The 20,643-nt window shown below is 43.1% G+C and overlaps 1 protein-coding gene across 7 annotated transcripts in view; it reads left to right on the top strand.

Annotated features, from left to right (window-relative positions):
* LOC108919534 (ryanodine receptor 3) overlaps positions 1–20,643 on the top strand; it is a 200,030-nt gene that overhangs the window by 151,494 nt on the left and 27,893 nt on the right. For 3 of the 7 annotated variants that reach the window (XM_029258294.1, XM_029258293.1, XM_029258292.1), the window contains 17 exons: positions 6,992–7,315; positions 7,609–7,849; positions 9,280–9,367; positions 9,482–9,574; positions 10,122–10,136; positions 11,605–11,775; positions 11,899–11,958; positions 12,766–12,900; positions 13,048–13,160; positions 15,828–15,924; positions 17,663–17,784; positions 18,924–18,975; positions 19,077–19,133; positions 19,276–19,375; positions 19,467–19,546; positions 19,724–19,800; positions 19,947–20,020. In XM_029258294.1, coding sequence (XP_029114127.1) covers positions 6,992–7,315; positions 7,609–7,849; positions 9,280–9,367; positions 9,482–9,574; positions 10,122–10,136; positions 11,605–11,775; positions 11,899–11,958; positions 12,766–12,900; positions 13,048–13,160; positions 15,828–15,924; positions 17,663–17,784; positions 18,924–18,975; positions 19,077–19,133; positions 19,276–19,375; positions 19,467–19,546; positions 19,724–19,800; positions 19,947–20,020 — 1,899 coding nt within the window. Of the gene's footprint in view, positions 1–6,991; positions 7,316–7,608; positions 7,850–9,279; positions 9,368–9,481; positions 9,575–10,121; positions 10,137–11,604; positions 11,776–11,898; positions 11,959–12,765; positions 12,901–13,047; positions 13,161–14,380; positions 14,481–15,827; positions 15,925–17,662; positions 17,785–18,923; positions 18,976–19,076; positions 19,134–19,275; positions 19,376–19,466; positions 19,547–19,723; positions 19,801–19,946; positions 20,021–20,643 lie in introns of all 7 variants that reach the window. The other 4 variants (XM_029258295.1, XM_029258298.1, XM_029258297.1 and 1 more) reach the window with 3 other exon arrangements.

Here is a 20,643-nt window from a genome sequence, read left to right as displayed (position 1 = left end):
TATTCATATTGGAGGATCGCTGCTGCAGTTCATTGTGATTCCTGTAAGTTTATTTGTTTCGCTAACGCTATATCCCGGCACACATTCTCATCATGTAGTTGTGCTCATAGAAAAAAGTAATCTGTTTTCTGTTTGTGCAGTTGTCAATTGTACTTTAGTTTGTTCAATTTGCGGTTTTTCAGAGTGTGTAGAAAGCTAAAAACTGTGTCCTGTGCTGTGGACTGAGTGTCACTCAGGCGCTTCGATTAATCGTGCCGTTCTCTTTAGTTTAGTTACAATTCTCGGAATGGTTTCGATTTACCCTCTCAGCTGACATGAATTAGCCTGGTTCAGATTGCACCAGGTGATGCGTAGCGGCAGCGGTAGTGGTAGCCTCAAGATACAAGAACAAGGGAGTCTACCTACAGGAGTCCAGTGAGGGAGGACTCCACCATTACGTGAGTTCTGCCATCAACATCATGTTCTGCAAGGCATCATACGTCAAACATGTCGAACATCAAAGTTGTCTACGGCAGTCAAACTGCGACATCACTGCCATCACAGACTCAGACGCTCCCGCTGCTACAGTAACTTGGTTTATCCTCGTCTGTCAAGCCGTCCATCCTGTTTCAACCTCTCCATGGGACTCTGGAACTGCCAGTCTGCTGTAAGGAAGGCTGACTTCATCCCATCCTATACCTCCCACCTCTCACTGGACCTCCTGGCCTTAACAGAAATCTGGATTACCTCAGGCAACACAGCCACACCTGCAGCCCTCTCCGCTAACTACTCATTCTCCCACACCCCTCGCCCCTCTGGGAGAGATGGAGATACAGCCCTGGTCATCTCTCCCCAGTGGGAAGTATGTGTTCTTCCTCTCCACCTGCATGACCTGTCCTCTTTTGAATTGGATGTTGTCTCTATCACTGCCTCAATCACACTTGTTGTGGTTGTTCTTTATTGCTCTTCTGGCCCTCCTGGCCACTTCCTGGATGACCTTGACCTCTTCTTCACCTTTCTTGCAGGGGACAACTTTCTATTGATTCTCCAGGGTGACTTCAACCTACATGTTGAGGACATTCATGCAAGCCACCTTCTGTCACTCTTGCAGTTCTTTGACCTCTCCCTGTCCCAGCCCCCTGCTACTCACAAAGCTGGCAATCTCCTTGACCTTGTCTTCTCCCGTAACTGTGGCTGTTCTTTCCCTTCTGTTTGCATCTCTCTGATCATTTCTTCATCTTCTTCCAGACTTACCTCACTACTAATGCCTCTCAAGCTTCTCCACCCATTGTCACCTTCCGTCACAACCTAAAATCTCTCTCACCCTCCTGCATTCCCTCTGCCACACTATTCGTTCTCCTTTGTGCTGCACAGTTCTCAAATCTGTCAACAGACAATGCTACTAATGTTTTCCGCTCTGCCCTGTCTTCCTCTCTAGACTCTCTCTGTCCCCTTAACTTCCAGACTAGCTCACCCTAGTTTCACCCCATGGCTGATTGATATACTATGTGCCAACAGGACTGAACTCCAGACTTCAGAGCGACAATGGCAAAAATCCAAACCTTGCACAGAATGAATGTCTACAAGGAACTCTTAGCAACCTTTCGCTCTGCTGTCTACTTAACTAAAAAAAACATTCTTTCACAATAAAATACAGTCTGCAACCATAAACCACATAGACTCTTCACCGCCTTCTCATCCCTACTCTGTCTTCCGCGGCTTCCTCCTCTATCTTCTCTCACTGCTGATGACTTTGCCTTATTTTTCAAAGAAAAAGTCAACGCAATCAAGGACAAGTTCTCAGCATCAGCCTGCCCTGAACATGTTGGACCTCCCTGCAAAGTGATGCTTTCCGAATTCAAGCCGCTGTCAGAATCTGAAATCTTCAACCTCTGCTGTCATACAGAGCCACCACCTGCTCGCTTGATCCAGTCCCATTGACGCTCCTACAGACCATCTCCCCGCAACTCTCCACCTTCATCTCCAAGATCATCAACTCCTCAATTTCCTCTAGGTGGTTCCCATCTGCCTTCAAAACTGCCCTCATTTCACCTCTGGTAAAGAAAGCCTTTCTGGATCCTGACTCAGTCCAAAACTAAAGGCCAGTCTCCCTCCTCCCTTTTCTGTCAAAAAATCTGGAATGGGCACCTAGTAATCAACTAACTGAATTCCTCACCCAGAACCATCTCCTCGACAAATATCAGTCTGGATTCAAAGCTGGAAATTCCACTGAGACAGCGCTCCTGGCAGTGTCAGATGCTCTCTAGTTGGCTAGAGCGGCCTCCCTCTCCTCAATTCTCATCCTTCTCGCCCTGTCTGTAGCATTCAACACTGTCAACCACCGGATTCTACTCTCCTCCCTTGGTCATTTTGGCATCAAAGGAACAGCACTAAAATGGTTTGAGTCCTACCTATCATACAGATCCTACCAAGTGGTCTGGCAGGACTCCCATTCATCTCCTCAGCCTCTCTCAACTGGTGTCCTGCAGGGTTTGGTACTGGGCTCTCTACTCTTTTCAATCTACACCTTTTCCCTCGGCCCTCTCATCACCTTTCATGGATTCAATTACTACAGCTATGGTGATGATATGCAATTCTTCCTCTCATTTCTACCTGGAGCCTCAGAAATTTCCTCATGCATCGCTGCCTGCCTCCCAGACATCTCTACCTGGATGTCTGATTCACCACTTACAACTCAACCTCTCCAAAACAGAGATTCTTTAGCTCAGAAGATTCAGGTCTGTCTTTCCGTCATTGAAGCCACAAATGGGACCTGCAGCTATATTCTGCGTAACATCCGCAGCACCTGTCCCTATCTAACAACTGATTCTGCGCAACTAATTGTCCAGGACAAGGTGGTATCTTGCCTGGACTACTGCAATTCTCTCCTGTCTGACCTTGCAGCTACTGCCATCAAACCTCTACAGCTGATAGACAACACTGCTGCATGAGTTGTGTTTGACTTCCAAAGCGTTCCCACTTATCACCCCTCCTCATCTTTCTTCATTGGCTTCCTATAGCTACCCGGATAAAATTCCAGACTGTGATTATGGCCTACAAAAGCATAAATGGAAGTGCTTCCAGAGATCTACAAGACCTGATGATCCGCTATACCCCAACCAGACTGCAGAATGACCTCCTCTCTCACTCAGAACTGCTGAATCTCTGTCCACATGTAAAAATGGCCTTAAAGCTCATCTCTACTGAACTCACTTCTCCCATGATCTAAGTTCATGTAATATGTAAATATTCATGCTCTGTAATTTTGAAATCATATCTGTTGAGCAACGGATAAACTTTCACACAGCTACTCATGTAATGCAATGTAAATGTTTATTTTTTAAAAAAAAGTTTTTTAGGAATGTGATTAAGAATTGTCAAAATTCGGATAAAGTTTTATGCAGCTACTCGTGTGATGTACATTGGTTCATATGGTGGAAAGTAAACTGCTTTAGAATCAAGTCTCTGCTAATATAATGCATATATTGTATTTTCTATGAGATGTACGTCGCTTTGGAGAAAAGCATCTGGTAAATGAATAAATGCAAAATGTAAAAGTATTCTAGTAACCTTCCAAAAGAACGGTTGACTTGAACATTAGTTGACTGACCGTGCAAATCAAATAGCAGAAACCTGCAGCACCCTGCTGAAAAATTTATTTATTTTATTTGACTCTTTTAGTGGGGTCATAATTAAAAATTAGTTACTTAAAGCCATAATAACATTTTGTTGTGGTAAGAATTACACAGTTCATCAAGGCTGCTTTAATGGATGATTAAGGAATTTTCATTCTTTGCCACCCTGTAAGTACAAGGATGGGAAACCACTTGTACTTGTTCCCCCAGAGCTTTATATTTCTCTCATTTTTCAAGTAGTAAGTTTTTTGTTTTCCACTCCTCAGCTGGCATTTGGCTTAATTACCTACTGTTTACAGACTTTGGTCTTTCTGTTTTCTTTCTTCCCTTCTGTCTCACTCGTGCTTATCTCTTCAACATTCTCATCACTCAGCTGAGAAGAGTGCTTTGTAGAGATAAATTGAAATTTAAACTGAAATGGAAATTTACAAGTTCTTCTACTGCAGACCTTTCAATATGCAAAGTTGCATTACACTGGGTTTGAAGCTGAGCTGGACTCAGTGGCAGGAAAGCTCTTGTGAAGAATACTTACTTCTTATTCCCATATTAGGCAGTACTTATACGTTTATTCTTTTCGCTAACAATTTTCTCCAAAGTGACAGGGCCAATTTTACTGAAGTAATTCAGAATAAGTACCTTGCTCAAGGGTAGTACTTTAGGAGATGGGATTGAAACCTGAGCTCTTCCATGGCAAGTCTATTCATTGCACTACTTCTTACCTCTTTTACTGTATCAGATTTACACTAAAAAGACATGTCATAATTAGCATGTATTGTGTTTTGTCATGGATTAATAACGGTTCAGTATAAATTAATAATCTGAATCAGAATCAGAACGAGCTTTATTGCCAAGTATGTTCACACATACAAGGAATTTGTCTTGGTGACAGAAACTTCCACAGCACAGGCAGAATGACAGTGACAAGACAGATGAGAAGATAGAGTATGTGAATAAGGGATAAAAAATATATAAAAATACAAAGTACCCAATATACAAGAATAGTCACTAGATACAAATGCAAGGGAGTGAGAGTAAGAGATATGATGTGATAAATAGTTATAAATATAAATAGCGTTGTGTATTGTACTGGTTTACTCCCTGGGGGGGATTTAGGTGTTCATGAGGTAGATGGCCTGAGAAAAGAAACTTTTCTTGTGCCTGGGGGGGCACCAGTACTGATTGTGCGAGTATTGGATGAGAATTTTCCCAGCCTCACTAGCTGCTGCCTGTCTGTCAGGAAGTTGGTGATCCACTGACAGATGGAGGTGGGCACAGAGAGTTGGGTTAATTTGGAGAGGAGGAGGTGTGGGATGATGGTGTTGAAGGCTGAGCTGAAGTCCACGAACAGGATTCTCGCATAAGTCCCTGGTTTGTCCAGATGTTGCAGGATGTAGTGCAGTCCCATGTTGACTGCATCATGCACAGACCTGTTTGCTCGATAAGCAAACTGCAGGGGGTCCAGCAAGGGTCCAGTGATGTCCTTCAGGTAGTCCAACACCAGTTTTTCAAGTGACTTCATGACCACAGATGTTAAGGCGACAGGTCTGTAGTCATTAAGTCCTGTGATTTTGGGTTTCTTTGGGATGGGGATGATGGTGGAGCGTTTGAAGCAGGAAGGAACTTCGCACATCTCCAGTGATCTGTTGAAGATCTTTGTGACGATAGGGGCCAGCTGGTCAGCACAGGTTTTTAGGAAGGCCGGTGAGACGCCGTGTGGGCCTGGTGCTTTCCTTGTCTTCTGTTTGACGAAGACCCGACGCACCTCCTCTTCGCAGATCAAAGGTGCAGGAGGGGGGAAGGTGGGGGTTACTGGAGGTGTTAATTGATTGGTGGAGAGAGGGTCTGAATGGGTGTGGGGTGTGAGACAGGGTTTATCAAACCTGCAATAAAACTCATTCAAATCGTCGGCTAGTTGTTGAGTTGACACGGTGCCGGGGGGTGGTGTCTTGTAATTTGTGATGTCTCTCAGGCCTTTCCACACTGATGCAGGATCGTTGGCTGAAAACTGTTTCTTCAGCTTTTCAGAGTAGTTTCTCTTAGCCACTCTGATCTCCTTTGCCAGTGTGTTTTTGGCCTGTTTATACAAGACTCCGTCCCCGTTCTTGTAGGCGTCTTCTTTGGCCTGACGAAGCTGTCTGAGTTTTGCAGTGAACCACGGTTTGTCATTGTTGTATGTTAAACGAGTCCTGGTAGGGATGCACATATCCTCGCAGAAACTGACATATGATGTTACAGAGTCTGTGAGCTCATCCACATCGCTAGAGCAGTCTCAAAAACACTCCAATCAGTGCACTCGAAGCAGGCTTGTAAGTCCTGCTCTGCTTCCCCAGTCCATCTTTTAACAGTCCTTATTACAGGTTTAGCTGATTTCAGTTTCTGCCTGTAGGTCGGTATAAGATGAACCAGGCAGTGATCAGAGAGCCCCAAAGCTGCCCGTGGGACAGAGTGATATGCATCCTTTACTGTGGTGTAACAGTGGTCCAGTATATTACCGTCTCTGGTAGGACATTTAACGTGTTGTCTATATTTTGGCAGCTCACGGGAGAGATTTGCTTTAATAAAGTCCCCGAGAATGATTATAGCAGAGTCCGGGTGTTGTTGCTCTGTGTCTGTGATCTGGTCGCCCAGCTGTTGCAGCGCTGCATTCGTGCACGCTTGCCGTGGAATGTAAACACTTACGAGGATGAACGAGGAAAACTCCCGTGCCGAGTAGAAAGGCTTGCAGTTGATGAAGAGCGCTTCTAGGTCGGGACAGCACATCTTCTTCAACGCTGTTACATCTGTACACCACCTTTCTTTCGTTGATGTAGAAGCATGTTCCACCGCCACGTGATTTCCCGCTGATTCCGCGTCACGATCCACTCTGAACAGCTGGAAGCCCGGCAGAGTAGCGCGCTGTCCGGAATGGCTTCATTCAGCCAGGTTTCCGTGAAACACAGAGCAGCAGAGTTTAAGAAGTCCTTGTTTCTTTGGGACAGGAGGAAAAGTTCGTCCATTTTGTTGGGTAAGGAGCGGAGGTTCGCCAGATGGATACTAGGCAGCGCTGTTCTAAAGCCGCGCTTTCGGAGCTTTTCTAGTGCGCCAGCTCGCTTTCCGCGCTTGAGCAGCGCCGCTGCACCTCCGACTACAATGTCCAGCAAAACGTCAGAATAATGTTCAGCAGTTCTTCCCTGGTAAAACTGATTGTCGGAGTATAACTAAAGACAGGGCAAACTAACAAAAACAGTAAAACAACTGTGGAGCTCCACACCGAGGGCGGCCGTTCGCGGCGCCATCATCTGTATTATATAACAATATTTAAGTAAGAAACACAAAACACTAGTTATGGATGTGCTGTGCACTGAGACCTCAGTTTACTGTCCTGCTTGTGTGTGCAGTCCTAGGCATGCCAGACACAGTGGAGGAGATGTGTCCGGAGATTCCCCGACTAGATGCCCTGATGTTGGACGTCAATGACATGGCTGAATCTGGGGCACGCTACACAGAGATGCCACATGTCATTGAGGTGGTCCTGCCTATGCTGTGCAACTACCTGTCCTACTGGTGGGAGAAGGGGCCGGAGAACACACCTGAGGGCAGCGGGGTGGCCTGCTGCACCACTGTCACTTCCGAGCAGCTCAGCGTCATTCTAGGGAACATCCTCAAGATCCTCAACAGCAACCTGGGCATCGATGAGGCTGCTTGGATGAAGAGGATTGCTGGTGGGTGCACAGTGTGGTAGCAGTAGGGTTTGAGTTGGGGTGTGATACAGATGCTTGGGCTTCCACATCTGTAAAAACAGTAGAGCTGCAGCACAGTGGAGTATAAAGTTGGGAAATGCTGTGATTTGACTGGACTAGACTGATTTTTGGGCTGTTGAGTTGTTATAGCAATGATGAAATTTTAAGAAAGCACAGAATCCCATAACTGATGGCAGCCAGATCTTGGGTGCTGATGGGCTTCCTCTGTGTTCCCTCTTGATGCCTGGTCTGCTGGATACTTGCTGTCCTTACAGTCTATGCCCAGCCCATCATCAGCAAGGCACGGGCAGACCTGCTGAAGACCCACTTCCTGCCCACATTGGAGAAGCTGAAGAAGAAGACCGTGAAGGTCGTGGCCGAGGAGGAGCTGTTAAAGTCTGACAGCAAGGCTGACACCCAGGAGGCTGAGCTGCTCATCCTGGACGAGTTTGCTGTGCTCTGCCGGGACCTCTATGCTTTCTACCCCATGCTGATACGCTACGTGGACAACAACAGGTGTCTGGCATGTCTCTGCAAACGCATAATGTACTTGACAAATGGGACATCCAGGAGATCATCTGTTTTGGCAGTGAACTGCTAAATCATAACATCTTGTGCTTGAGGGCTTCATCCTACTTGTTCTCATCACATAAGCCAACAGTTTTTCCAGAACATCTCTCAAGACCTCTTTCATGTGTTTGCCATATTACTTATATGTGTACAGCAGTTAATTATTGTAATAAATTACTTTATAAATTATGCTCTTAATTAATAACCCTTCAGAAACCTTAAAGCAATAGTCAACAAAATTTACCTTGGCACTAATATGAAGACCTGGCCAAAAAAGGCACCTATACTATTATTACTATTATAAAAATAAGGAAGGAGTGATTTATCTGAAGAAATGTGAAATAAAAGCTGAATCTGAGATGGGAGATAAAATAGAGAGGATGTATATAATAATATAATAATTATTATATAATAATAACAGAAAATATATGTATAACTAGACATCTGAACACAGTGTGGATAAAGAAAGAAAGATGGCTGGATTTCTGAAACAGGTATGAAGAGTTGAAGGGATGTGAGAATGGAGATCACTGAAATTTATGGTATCACAGGAAAGTGCAGTATGGCTTTTTCTGGGAGGAAAGAGTGTGTGGTGCCTCTAACACACAGTTTTCTTTTTTAGCTACGGTGGTATTCTGGCCAGCAGTAAGATCGTGGTTCTTGTGCATGAGAAACACACACACACACACACACACACATTTTCAGAACCGCTTGTCCTATACGGGGTCACGGGGAACCGGAGCCTACCCGGCAACACAGGGCGTAAGGCCGGAGGGGGAGGGGACACACCCAGGACGGGACGCCAGTCCGTCGCAAGGCACCCCAAGCAGGACTCGAACCCCAGACCCACCGGAGAGCAGGACTGTGGTCCAACCCACTGCGCCACCGCACCGTGCATGAGAAACACTGCACAGCAAAGCCCATCCAGGCCTTTTCTGAACATTTGGGGGCACTAAGCAACATCCTTCTTGGGGCCCCACCATGAACTGAATAGTTAAAGGAATTAATACTTTTTTAATTAATTTTGATCAGTTAAATTGTTTAATAAACAATAAGACAAATACAATATAAATAAGTACTATAAATATATAATCATAAATTAACTATAACAAAATAAAAAAAATCCTTTGAATATAATAAATAAAAATAACAAAGTCTTTTCAGTTAAAAATCTTGGAAACTTTTGCCTGAACTATCCACTGAACTGAGCTTTTTAGTGAGAAAGCAAAAGAGAATGTGATTGGGGAGATTTAAAAAAAGAAAGAAACACTGGAGGGCCCCCGTGGCTTCAGGTCCCTCAACAACTAATTATACCATGTATAGAAATAAACTGCCCTGGCCTCAGCCACTCACTCTTCTCTCCTCTTATCTTTCAGGTCCAGGTGGTTGAAGGAGCCGGACGTGGACTCAAATGAGCTTTTCCGAATGGTGGCTGAGATCTTCATTTTGTGGTGCAAATCACATGTAAGACCCTACTCTACATCCATCCAAAGGAAACTGTCCACTGCTGGATCTGTGTCACACAACTCTATCCAGTTTGATGGGACACGCAACAAGGCCCCTTTTTCCCCTTTCTAGAACTTCAAAAGGGAAGAGCAGAACTTTGTGGTCCAGAATGAAATCAACAACTTGTCCTTCCTTACTGGAGACAGCAAGACCAAGATGTCCAAGGTAAGGGAGGCAGAGCCTTGCAGGACTTCTGCTCTGGTAATGAAATTGAACCCATTTATCCTGACTGCAGGCAATCCAGTGGTAATGAAGGGTGCTTGTGCCCCAGGTAGGGAGATCTTAATTGCCCTGGGGTCCTTTTGAACTCCTCCATTACCTTGATGAAATGTGTACCTGCTTAGGTTCCCCCCTTTGCTCACTGTCAGCACTTTATAAGGTGATCCTTATGCCGCAGGTAAAGAACAGTTTTACCGAGACCATTTCTCAGCCTCTCTTCCCCACCCCTCTCAGTGTAAAACAGAGTAAAAGCTTAAAACACTGCCACTGTGTTCTGCTAATATCAGCAGTGTTGTCAGTATTGTTTCTGTCCTTGCTGATCATTTTTACCCTTCTACTGAGTTTTGCGAGAGGATGGGTGAGACTGCACGAGGCGTGTGAATGCAAATTAACAGTTCTGTTTTAATATTTGTGTGGTGTGCTACGTTGGTTTAATGAAGTTAAAGTGTGTTTACTCAAGACCGTTTAATTTGTGCTTTTTCCCTTCATACAGTCATTTCTGGGAAAGGTACAGTCAGAATGCATGAGCTGTGTCTTTCAGACAAGCATCCTAGCGCCTGCCTAGCGCCTGCCTAGCGCCTGCCTAGCGCTGCGCTCCGTTCTAAGGGAAGGGCAGTGTGTGGCGTGTGATAAACACAAACCACCAGTGAATCACTAATGACCACCGCCTCATTGGTTGCTGCCAACGCCATGATGAGTATCACAATCCCTTTCCGTGTTGACAGACGTCTCTCATGTCCGTCGGTGAATCTCCCCATCAGCTGTGGGAAACCACCATGCTCATCAGTCTCATTGTCCGAGTTCTCAGTAACCTGCACTCTTGTGTTTATTACATGCCAAGTCTTGTATTTTTAAATGTCATTCCGCTTGGACAGCCCATTGTGTCCCCTCACTGTTATTGTGTTTTACATTTCAGTCTGTGTCCGATATATGTGTCAGTTTTGTGCTAGCTATTGTACTCCACTTATTTATTGAATATTGTTTTATTATTTAAATCCTAGGCTGATGCAGCTGATTGGGCTGCAGCTTGAGAGTAAGCGCTTCACTGGCACCTGATGTGTTCTATAATTAAATTTATTTTTACAGAGCGCTCTTCTCACAATGCGACACAGAGTGCTCAAGGAAGTACTCTTGAAAACAAAAGTAACTTGCAGAGGAAAATATACATGTTTGCTTGTTATGGTACAAAATCTCAACTTTTACCTTTTCAGCCTGAGCTATTTTCCATCTGAGAGCAAAGAATTGGCAATGAATGGAGTGATCTGTTTGGTTCCCACCCAGTCTAGAAAGTGTTTGTCGTAATTGTTATGCCTGAAATGGATTCAGTTGAAAATTTTGCCTCCACATCATATACAGTGATGCTTGAAAGTATATGAACCTTATAAAGATAGTCATTATTCTTGTATACAATATTAAAATTCAATTCAATTTATTTTTATAGAGTGCTTTTCTCACGCAGTGACACAGAGCGCTTTAACACAGTGCTTTAAAATAAGCTTTTTAAATCTAAATCTTTAAATAAACTTAAAAATGGAATAAATGATTGTGATTTTCATCTGATTCTACGTGGTTTAACCAATGAAACTTAGGGTTCACTTATTTTTGCACTTGCACTACTTCAGTTTTTTTACTACATGCAGGAAACTCTTAAGTAACATATGGAATTGGTAATTGCACACCTTTTATGTCAGATGAGAAGACTGCTTTTCATTCAGTAATCATTTTCTGGTAAAAGTAAGGGACACAAGGTCTTCACATACTTTCAAGCAAAACTATAAGTATTGCTCCTGTGAGACCCAAAGATTTTCTCATATGTGAACTGTCAGTGCTTGTTTGGTGGCCTTTTATAGGTGAGCAAAAATATTAACTGAATCCATATTGGTGCCATATCCTGTGCAGTTATGAGTAAGCAGCACTTTGCTGAACGATAAATAGTCTGTCAAAGTTGAGGTTCATGTGCATGTGTCCCTCATCAGTCAGGAGGCCAGGACCAGGAGAGGAAGCACAAGAAGCGCCGTGGTGAGTTCTACTCCATCCAGACTTCTCTCATCGTCGCAGCCCTGAAGAAGATGCTGCCCATTGGCCTCAACATGTGTACCCCTGGCGACCAGGAGCTCATTTCCCTGGCCAAGGCTCGCTATGCCCTGGTGAGGAGGCACCAGTCTCACTGCAATCGTGGAAGAGACAGCAGATCTCTACATCTTCTGAAGTTGTCCACTTGAATTAGGCTTCATATGTAATTTTTATTGCTCCTCACACTACTTCAACAGAAAGACACAGATGATGAGGTCAAAGAGCACTTACGGCAGAATCTGCACCTACAGGAGAAGGTGAGTAGAGGGGCTGTGGCTCTTCTCCACCATTCAGGTTGCATCACTTTTCAGTCACATAGAAATCACAACATGTTGGGTCTAAGAGTCATACTCTTGGTGTTTGTATAACAGTCCCAGTGCAGATCCTATGCCTCCATTAGGCCTGTTGAGCAGGGACTCAGTAATGATGGCAATGGTGCTGCTGTAAATAATAATATAATAATAATAATATAATTAATTAGCTTTATAGTGGTTAAAATACTGTGAAAGGTAAGGGCAATAGATGGACTACTGATAAACTCTGATTATCTTGGCGTTGAATGACTTGACAGCAAACCTTCAAAATTCCATCTCCTGCTGAGCAAAGACTTACCCTAAATTTCTCCAGTAAATATTACCCGGTTGCACAAATAGGTAAATCGCTGTAAGTAGCTTTGAAGGAAACTGTCATTTCAATAAACTGAAGAAAAATTTGTGTGAATACTGTAGGCATCATGATCTCTAACCTACTGACTGATAATTAGAGGCCCTGAAAAAACCCTTGTGCTTTTTCCCCGTTGTAAAGGTATAACAATGAGGTAAATTCTTTATCTTTAATATTGTGGTAATCTTTGGCACTTTTTCCATGGAAGCTCGCCTTTCTTCTTTACCCCTCTGTATTGGGCTTTATTTCTCATACCTTTCATTCAACCTACACTTCTGCCCTGGGATGGTTTTACAACTCAGTTTTGTGGTCTGAAGAGTCCGTTGCTTGGTGGTAGCTGGTGGCTATTGTGCCCTTACCCCAAGTTCACAATGACGGAGAAGCTGCTCATCTCCCCTTAGTCAGAGGACCCTGCTGTGCAGTGGCAGCTCAACCTCTACAAGGATGTGGTGGTTAAAACTGAGGAGCCCCCTGACCCTGAGAGAACTGTGGACCGTGTGCAAAACATCTCTGCTGCTCTGTTCCACCTGGAGCAGGTGAGATGATATGTTGTCCTCACCTCTGTCGTATAACTTGGAATGCAAACATCTGGGGTGATTCAGGTTTAATCTATACATCGTCTTCAACACTGACACTGATAACGAATATTTAAGGGTGACCTTCTGATCTTTGACCCCCTCCAGGTAGAGCAGCCCCTGCGGTCAAAAAAGTGCGTTTGGCAGAAACTGCTTTCAAAACAGCGCAAACGTGCAGTGGTTGCTTGTTTCCGTATGGCCCCACTCTACAACTTACCCAGGTAGGCCCAGCGTGCTTGCCACTGTGTTCCATCACTAAAGATTGTGCTTGTATAACACAAGACCACTGTTTCATATGTGTACTACTGATTCTGTGTACTTGCAAGTTCCTGTGATACCCTCCCCCCCCAGGTACACATATATGATGGTGAGAGCTGTGATCCTGTCTCCCACATGGGCTTTGGGGGACACAAAATCCCATCAAATGAAGCTCTTGGAAGCTATTGCCTACATCCTGCACTTAGGACCATGCTGTATACCTTTAAACATTCACCTTACCAGACTTGCCCTAGATGTGAAGAACAGTGTGGGAACAAAATCAGCCTTGCATTGCACTTTCTGTGCTGATAATCATTATTTTCTTATTTTTTTGTCTCCCTAAATGTATTAGTGGAGTATCTGTAACTACTGCTTGGCTATAGGATCCTAATTAATCGTTAAAAACAAAGTACTGCCCATAAGTTCTAAGACTGGCCACTTTGTGGCGCTGCTGGGGTTCCAAGATGTTGGTACATGCGTGTTATGTGTAAGAGTATCACAGGTGCCAGATGTTTGGTCCCTCACACATACTCAGGAGTTTATTGAAAATGAAGAAAAGATGATTATAACAAAGCTTTTGGGCAATGAGGTCACCGTATGGGACATGGTAAAACATGAGACAATAGTAATGCTACATCCAGCTTACTCTCCAGACATCCTCTCTGCCACTTTTTTTGTTTTCTCACCTGAAACACATACTGCATGGTCATAGTTTTGGCAGCACTGAAGAAGTTTTTAAGAGCTCCCTGCATTTCCATGATATGCTTTCTAAAACTTGCATGAGAGATGGCAGAAGTACACTGAGGATGAGGGAAACTGAAGATTGGGGGGGTGTTTATAATACAGTGATATCGTTTCACATTTCAGCAACTACAGTTAAAACAACTCATGACTCACTGATACTGCCTTGTTCAGAACGTTCACTCACAGTGCAGTTATTAAAACAGGAAACTTACTGTATATGTTCTTCTGACCAGGCCAAGATCCAGACTTCATCCCCCAAGTGTGGTCTTTCCAGTGTAGTCCCTGTTTAAGTCCATTCCTCTATTCCCCATTTGTGTATTCCTGACACCAGCCAGTCATCTGTTAAATATGATGGTGTTTGAGTAATGTCTCTTTGGTTTCTGTTCCCTACCTTGACACGTCCTCTTCTGTGTGTTGTATGACAATACCTTCCCTTCAGGCACAAAAATAACAATTACTTCCTGAACTCCTACCAACACTTATGGCTGGAAAAAATGCATGAGAACACAGACTATGACAGTCTGCTCTCCATGCTAACGGTAATGTAAAACTCAGAGAGTGTCTATAACCTGTTCCTCTCCTCTCCCATTCTGGTCATGGTTTGTATTGTATTTCTCATACACAGTCTTCACTGGGACTCTCACTGGTCACTTTGCAGTTTGAATGATTTTATATATACCTTAATACTCTGTATAATTTTATGTATAAATTGTGTGTGTGTGTGTGTGTGTGTGTGTGTGTGAGTGTGTGTATGTACATGCAGACGTTCCTCAATTTGCTGAATTAATCCATTCATGAAAAATGTGTGGATTTCGAAAGCCTGGTTAATGTGTTCTCAGTCCAAATACCCCAAACTTATTTTCCCAGATATTACTAGAACACTGTTAAACACATGTACAACTATCAATCCTTCATTGCAGCATAATGTACAACCCTTACATTTACAAACTTACTGCTTAGGGGTAATTCCCACTTTTCTTTTTAATTGATAATTTCTCCATCAGACAAACAATAAATAAAGCAGGGATCCATTGACCACATTGCATTTATTGTGAAACTGCGCACTGTTACTAAAATTCAAATACGCACCTGAAAAACCATCAAGTAAACTTTTCCTCCTCGTTGCTCTGCTGTCTCCACTATCATTCAGTTAAATAATGCATCCAATATGGGCAACAGGTACTCCTGTGGAATTTTATGCACTTCCCATAATGCTGCACTTTTTCAAAAGCAACACTCTTATTCCTAACACACCAGCGGCTGGTAGTGTAGTGGTACCTACTGGGGCAGCTGATAGTGTAGTGGTTAGAGCTGCTGCTTTTAGACTTAAAGTTTGCAAGGTTGAATCCTACCTCCAGCTGTAGTAGCCTTGAGCAAGGTACTTACCCTAAATTGCTCCAGTAAAAAAAATACCCAGCTGCATTAGTAAATAATTGTAGGTATCTTAACATTGTAAGTTGCTTTGGAAAAAAGTATCAGGTAAATGTGACAGATGGAGAAATCCAAATGCAGATTCAGTACATTACTTAACTTGCACAATGCACACTTTTAATTTTATTTTGGACACGCTTTGGGTAAATTTGATTATATTATATATTATACTATAAACATTTTACATAGAAACAGTTTGTAAATTAAGGGATGTGTGTGTGTGTGTGTGTGTGTGTGTGTGTGTGTGTGTGTGTAAGTCAGTGAATCCTGTTAAGAAGCTGATTGGATGTCTGTTCATAGTTTTGTGCCTGCAGGTGAACAGGTGACCAGTTAGATGAGCCAGTGGCACACACTAACCATTAACCAGCTGGGTGCAGTAACCCTGCATTGACCCGTCTTCCCTTCCTTTCTTCAGTCCTGTTAACCCTTCCTAATCTCACTCTCCCCCCTCTCAGGCATCGCTCTATTAACCTCTTCCTCATGGGCTATCAGAAAATTTGGATAGAGACAGAGACGTATTCATTTGAGGAGAGCCTAGTTCAGGACCTGGCAGTAAGTACTGGCCTGCTCAGTGCCAGCCTCATGTGCATTGTGGGTCAGCAGCGCAGCCGTCAAGCGCTTCACAAGCACAAATACATGCCAAGCCATGGGAAATGCACCGCCATTAGCACCCCTGCTGTGAGTCCGTCCCACTGTCTCCGTCATATGTGTGTGGCTCCAGCTAAGTGTTGCACATTGCCCCCAGATGCCTACCCAAGCCAGCATGACATTTCTCAGATGTCAGCGCAGATGGCAACCACCACTGCAGTGGCACACCCGTCTTTGGCGATCTGCCGAGATTGCTTGGCCTCCCTGCTGAACTTTATGGAAGTCTCTTTCATAAATTTGATACAATTTACATTATCTCATCACATCATTGCAATGTAAGCAAACACTAAAGTACTTGTTTTTGAGGTACCTTGTCTATATGTTACTTGTTATATGTTTTTTCCTTGAATATTTGCTCTGCACTATATACAAAGTATATATTAGCAGTGACAAAATTAACAGATGTCTGCACACATCAGTCAAGCATAAAGGAGACAAAGATAATGGTCTCAAGACTCCAAAATCATGCCACATGGCAGGTAGCATTCCATGTTCACGGTGTGGAATGTTCGCCTGCTCTTGTGGGTTAAATGGGGGTTAAGTTTTGATTGTTCCCATGATATCATGCTTCATAACAACTCATCACCCTACTCTTGCTAGTGTATACACACACTGACAGTGCTCTGCCATCTGAATGTCTTTGTGTCTCTGTGTGTATATACAATATGTGCATGGTTTTACTCAATGTCCAGTGATACATTTTTATTGAAACTCTGTGTTTATGGATATGTATATAATTTTTTACTGAAACTCCCAGTGTTATACACACACACACACACACACATACACACACACACACACACACACACACACACACACACACAACACACAATGCTGTTTGAACATGTGTGAACTTTATTGGGATGGTCATTATTCTTCTATAACATATTAAAATAAACTTAAAATCTAAATCTCAAACCTTATAATAAATTTATAAAATGAACAGATGATTATAATTTAGACACCTACTTTAACCAATGCAACTTGGGGTTCACTTAATTTTGCACCTGCACTACTTCAGTTTTTCTATGACACACATGATTTCTTCTAAAACAACATTTGGAATTGGTAATTACACACATTATGTCAGATGTGAAAGACTGCTTTTCATTAGGGACACAAGGCTTTCCACACTTTCAAGCAGCACTGTATTGTATGTATGTTTGTGGTGTGACCAGGATACTGGACTTTAGTAAGCATTTAATTGGAATAAGTGCAAAGTAGGGTGTTCTGTGCAAAGAGGAACATTTGTGTTATAGTATGGTAAGTAGTCTTGAAATGAATTTCACATGAAAATAATAAATTCAATAAAATTATAAAGGCAGTTTGTACACATACAGTACAAAAACTATTACTTGTTCAAGCATATGTTGTTTTCAGTTCTGCTGTTCTGTGAATTTGCAGTGTGTCGGATTTAACCTTAGACAATTGGTTCTTCATGAGATACTTAATTTCTAACTGAAAAATTTGGGGTGTTGTGAATGTAACTCTCTAGCCACAACATGGCCAAAGTTGGTTTGTGTGAACAGAATGCCTTGTTGTGCATGGGATTTAACTTGTCATTCTTACCGGGTGGCCATGAGCAGCACTGTTTTAAAAAAAAGACCACTGCAGTGGTGACTGGTCCTGCTGGCATCTCCCGATGTGTGTGCAGAAGTCACAGAAGAAGGTGGATGAGGAAGAGGAGGAAGAAGCAGAGCTGCGTCCTGATCCTCTTCATCAGCTTATTCTACATTTCAGTCACAATGCTCTCACAGAACGAAGGTGATAAGTTTTTTCACTCTACCACAGCTTTTGCAAAATATTAGTTTAATATTTACTGTTACTAGATGGATGTATATGAAATATTTGTGAGCAGCAATAAAATTTTTCAGATATGTACTTTAAATGGATGTGAAAAAATATATTTTTACAGGCTTCCCTTGCATTGCAAATGCTCATATTATGAGGCCCATTACAGTGTTGACCTTTTTAATTATTTATTTTTAATTCATACTTTACAGAACCACTGCTTGAGAGAAGTGCTGTTTACATATATCAGACTCTCCTGCCTTTTTACTCCAATTTACAACTGTGAAATATGGAGTCAGTTTGAGATGAGGCAAGTTTTGCTTATAGGCAAAGGCAGGGAAAAAAATTATGCATATTTATTCTCACTTTAGAGGGGGTGCGGTGGTGCAGTGGGTTGAACCACAGTCCTGCTCTCCGGTGGGTCTGGGGTTCGAGTCTCGCTTGGGGTGCCTTGCGACGGACTGGCGTCCCGTCCTGGGTGTGTCCCCTCCCCCTCCGGCCTTACGCCCTGTGTTACCGGGTCAGGCTCCGGTTCCCTGTGACCCCGTATGGGACAAGCGGTTCTGAAAATGTGTGTGTGTGTGTGTGTGTGTGTGTATTCTCACTTTAATTTTTTGTGTTAGGAAATGCTAGGACAGGGTGGCAGTGACACAGTGGGTTTGGCCAGGGCCTGTTTTCTGGTGGGTCTGGGTTGCAAGTCCTGCTTGGGGTACCTTTCAATGAACTGGCATCTTGTCCAGGGTGTGTTCCCTCCTCCTTTTACATTGCATTAATTGATTTAGCTGATGCTTTTCTCCAAAGCAACTTACCATGTTAAGGTCACAATTATTATACAGCTGGGTAATTAAGTGGAGCAATTTATGGTAAGTACCTTACTCAAGGGTACTACAGCCAGAGGTAGGGATCAACCTGCAACCCTGGGGTCCAAAGGCAGTAGCTCTAACCACTACACTACACTGCCTTGCACCTGGTGACTACCCTGGGGATGAGTGATTTCAAATAATAGTATGTGCCTGAGATCTGATTATTGGCAAGGCCCATGAATTCTGTAGCAGTACTACATGTTTGTGCCATGTGTCTGTCCTGTCTGCTCTAAATTATGTCCTTTGTAGTTACCTGGAGGAGGACTCCTTGTACATTGCATATGCTGACATGATGGCGAAGGTAAGACCACAGTAATCAGATGTCTGTTGACACACCTATGAAAACTTTCCCCACAATTAAAAATACAGTTCACATATTCATATGGCCACATTGTTCTGCAGAGCTGTGCGGAAAATGAGGAGGAGGAAGAGGGCGCAGAGAAAGAAAAGACCTTTGAGGTGAGATTCCAGTATGCTGGTGCCATGTTGCTGATGTTGGAGAGCAGGAGATGAGTGAGCCCTCACTACTAACACTGTGTGCGTGCGTGCGTGCGTGCGTACGTGTGTGCGTGCATGCGTGCGTGTGTGCGCTGGCCTGTAGGAGAAGGAAATGGAGAAACAGAAGACATTGTACCAGCAGGCCAGGTTGCATGACCGAGGAGCAGCTGAGATGGTCCTGCAAATGATCAGCGCCAGCAAAGGTAAATACACACACACGCACACACATACACACACACAGAGACACAGAGTATTTTGTCACACTGACATGAACATTTCCCTTGATGTTTGTAGGCCGACTGGGACCCATGGTGACCTACACACTGAAGTTGGGCATCTCCATTCTCAACGGTGGCAATGTTATTGTCCAGCAGGTGCAAAACCTTCACACCTGAGCTTCTCCATGAACTGAAGGCTGTTTTAAACACAGCGCGGGTTGTGTTTGCCTACCGTCTTTTGGTTACATTATTAAATACTGTAGTATACCCTCATTTTAAATATTATTGATAACTTAAATGACCAGTCAAGACAAATTTATTTCTTGTTTTCAGAAAATGTTGGATTACCTGAAGGAGAAAAGAGATGCTGGCTTTTTCAAGAGCTTGTCTGGACTAATGCAGTCCTGCAGGTAGCACACTTACAGCTCTTTCTACAAGTCAGAACCAAAAAATACAGATGGCATTGATGATTGCCAGTTGAATGCAGGAGCTATTTTTGTTCATCTCCTCCAAACTAAGAACTTATTTTATTGCTCTGCATTTCATCTTCTTCCAGTGTCTTGGACTTAAATGCATTTGAAAGGCAGAACAAAGCAGAAGGTCTTGGAATGGTGACTGAAGAAGGTTCAAGTAAGTAATAGGGGCAACTGGGTTGAGGGGAGGTTGGGGTCACAGTGCTCTGTTAGGTGTGTTTGTCTGCTCTGCTGTGGTGTGCTGTCAGTCAGTAACCTCCAGCAGTCATATTTCTGATTTTAAATGACTTTACTGTAATCAAACATACATAAATTTAGGAATCACTTGTACCTCGTAAGAAACTTTTACTTTCCCTGTATTGCATTGTTTGCATTTTTAATAGTCATACTAAATATTTTATCCTAGTGAACTTGAGTAATGGTACACTGGCTCCATATCTTACGAATGGTCATTACAGATAAAAAAATTCTGCAGTTTATTTATTTTTAACTGAGTTTTCTGCCCTCCTCTGTCTTCCACAATTTCGAGCTATAGTGGAGCAAACAAGGAGCTGTGTTTATGCAGTGAGCAGATAGATGATGGTAAAAGGCAGTCAAACAGAATTGACGGGGGGATTAATTCAACTTGCTTCGACAGTGTTTACAGCTTGCATTTTTGTGAGTGTTGGTGATCGATTACAAGGTGACAAACACTGCACAGTTAAGGGGATGAATTGATCAATAATAAGCACTGAAGGGAATTTTCTTTTTAGAAGAAATACTTTTAATTTTGATGTAGCT

The sequence above is a fragment of the Scleropages formosus genome, chromosome 15, assembly GCF_900964775.1.
Source record: "Scleropages formosus chromosome 15, fSclFor1.1, whole genome shotgun sequence".
Lineage (NCBI taxonomy): Eukaryota > Metazoa > Chordata > Actinopteri > Osteoglossiformes > Osteoglossidae > Scleropages > Scleropages formosus.
The sequence above is the reverse complement of the archived record's forward strand: the minus strand, read 5'-3'. Positions and strand labels throughout refer to the sequence as shown.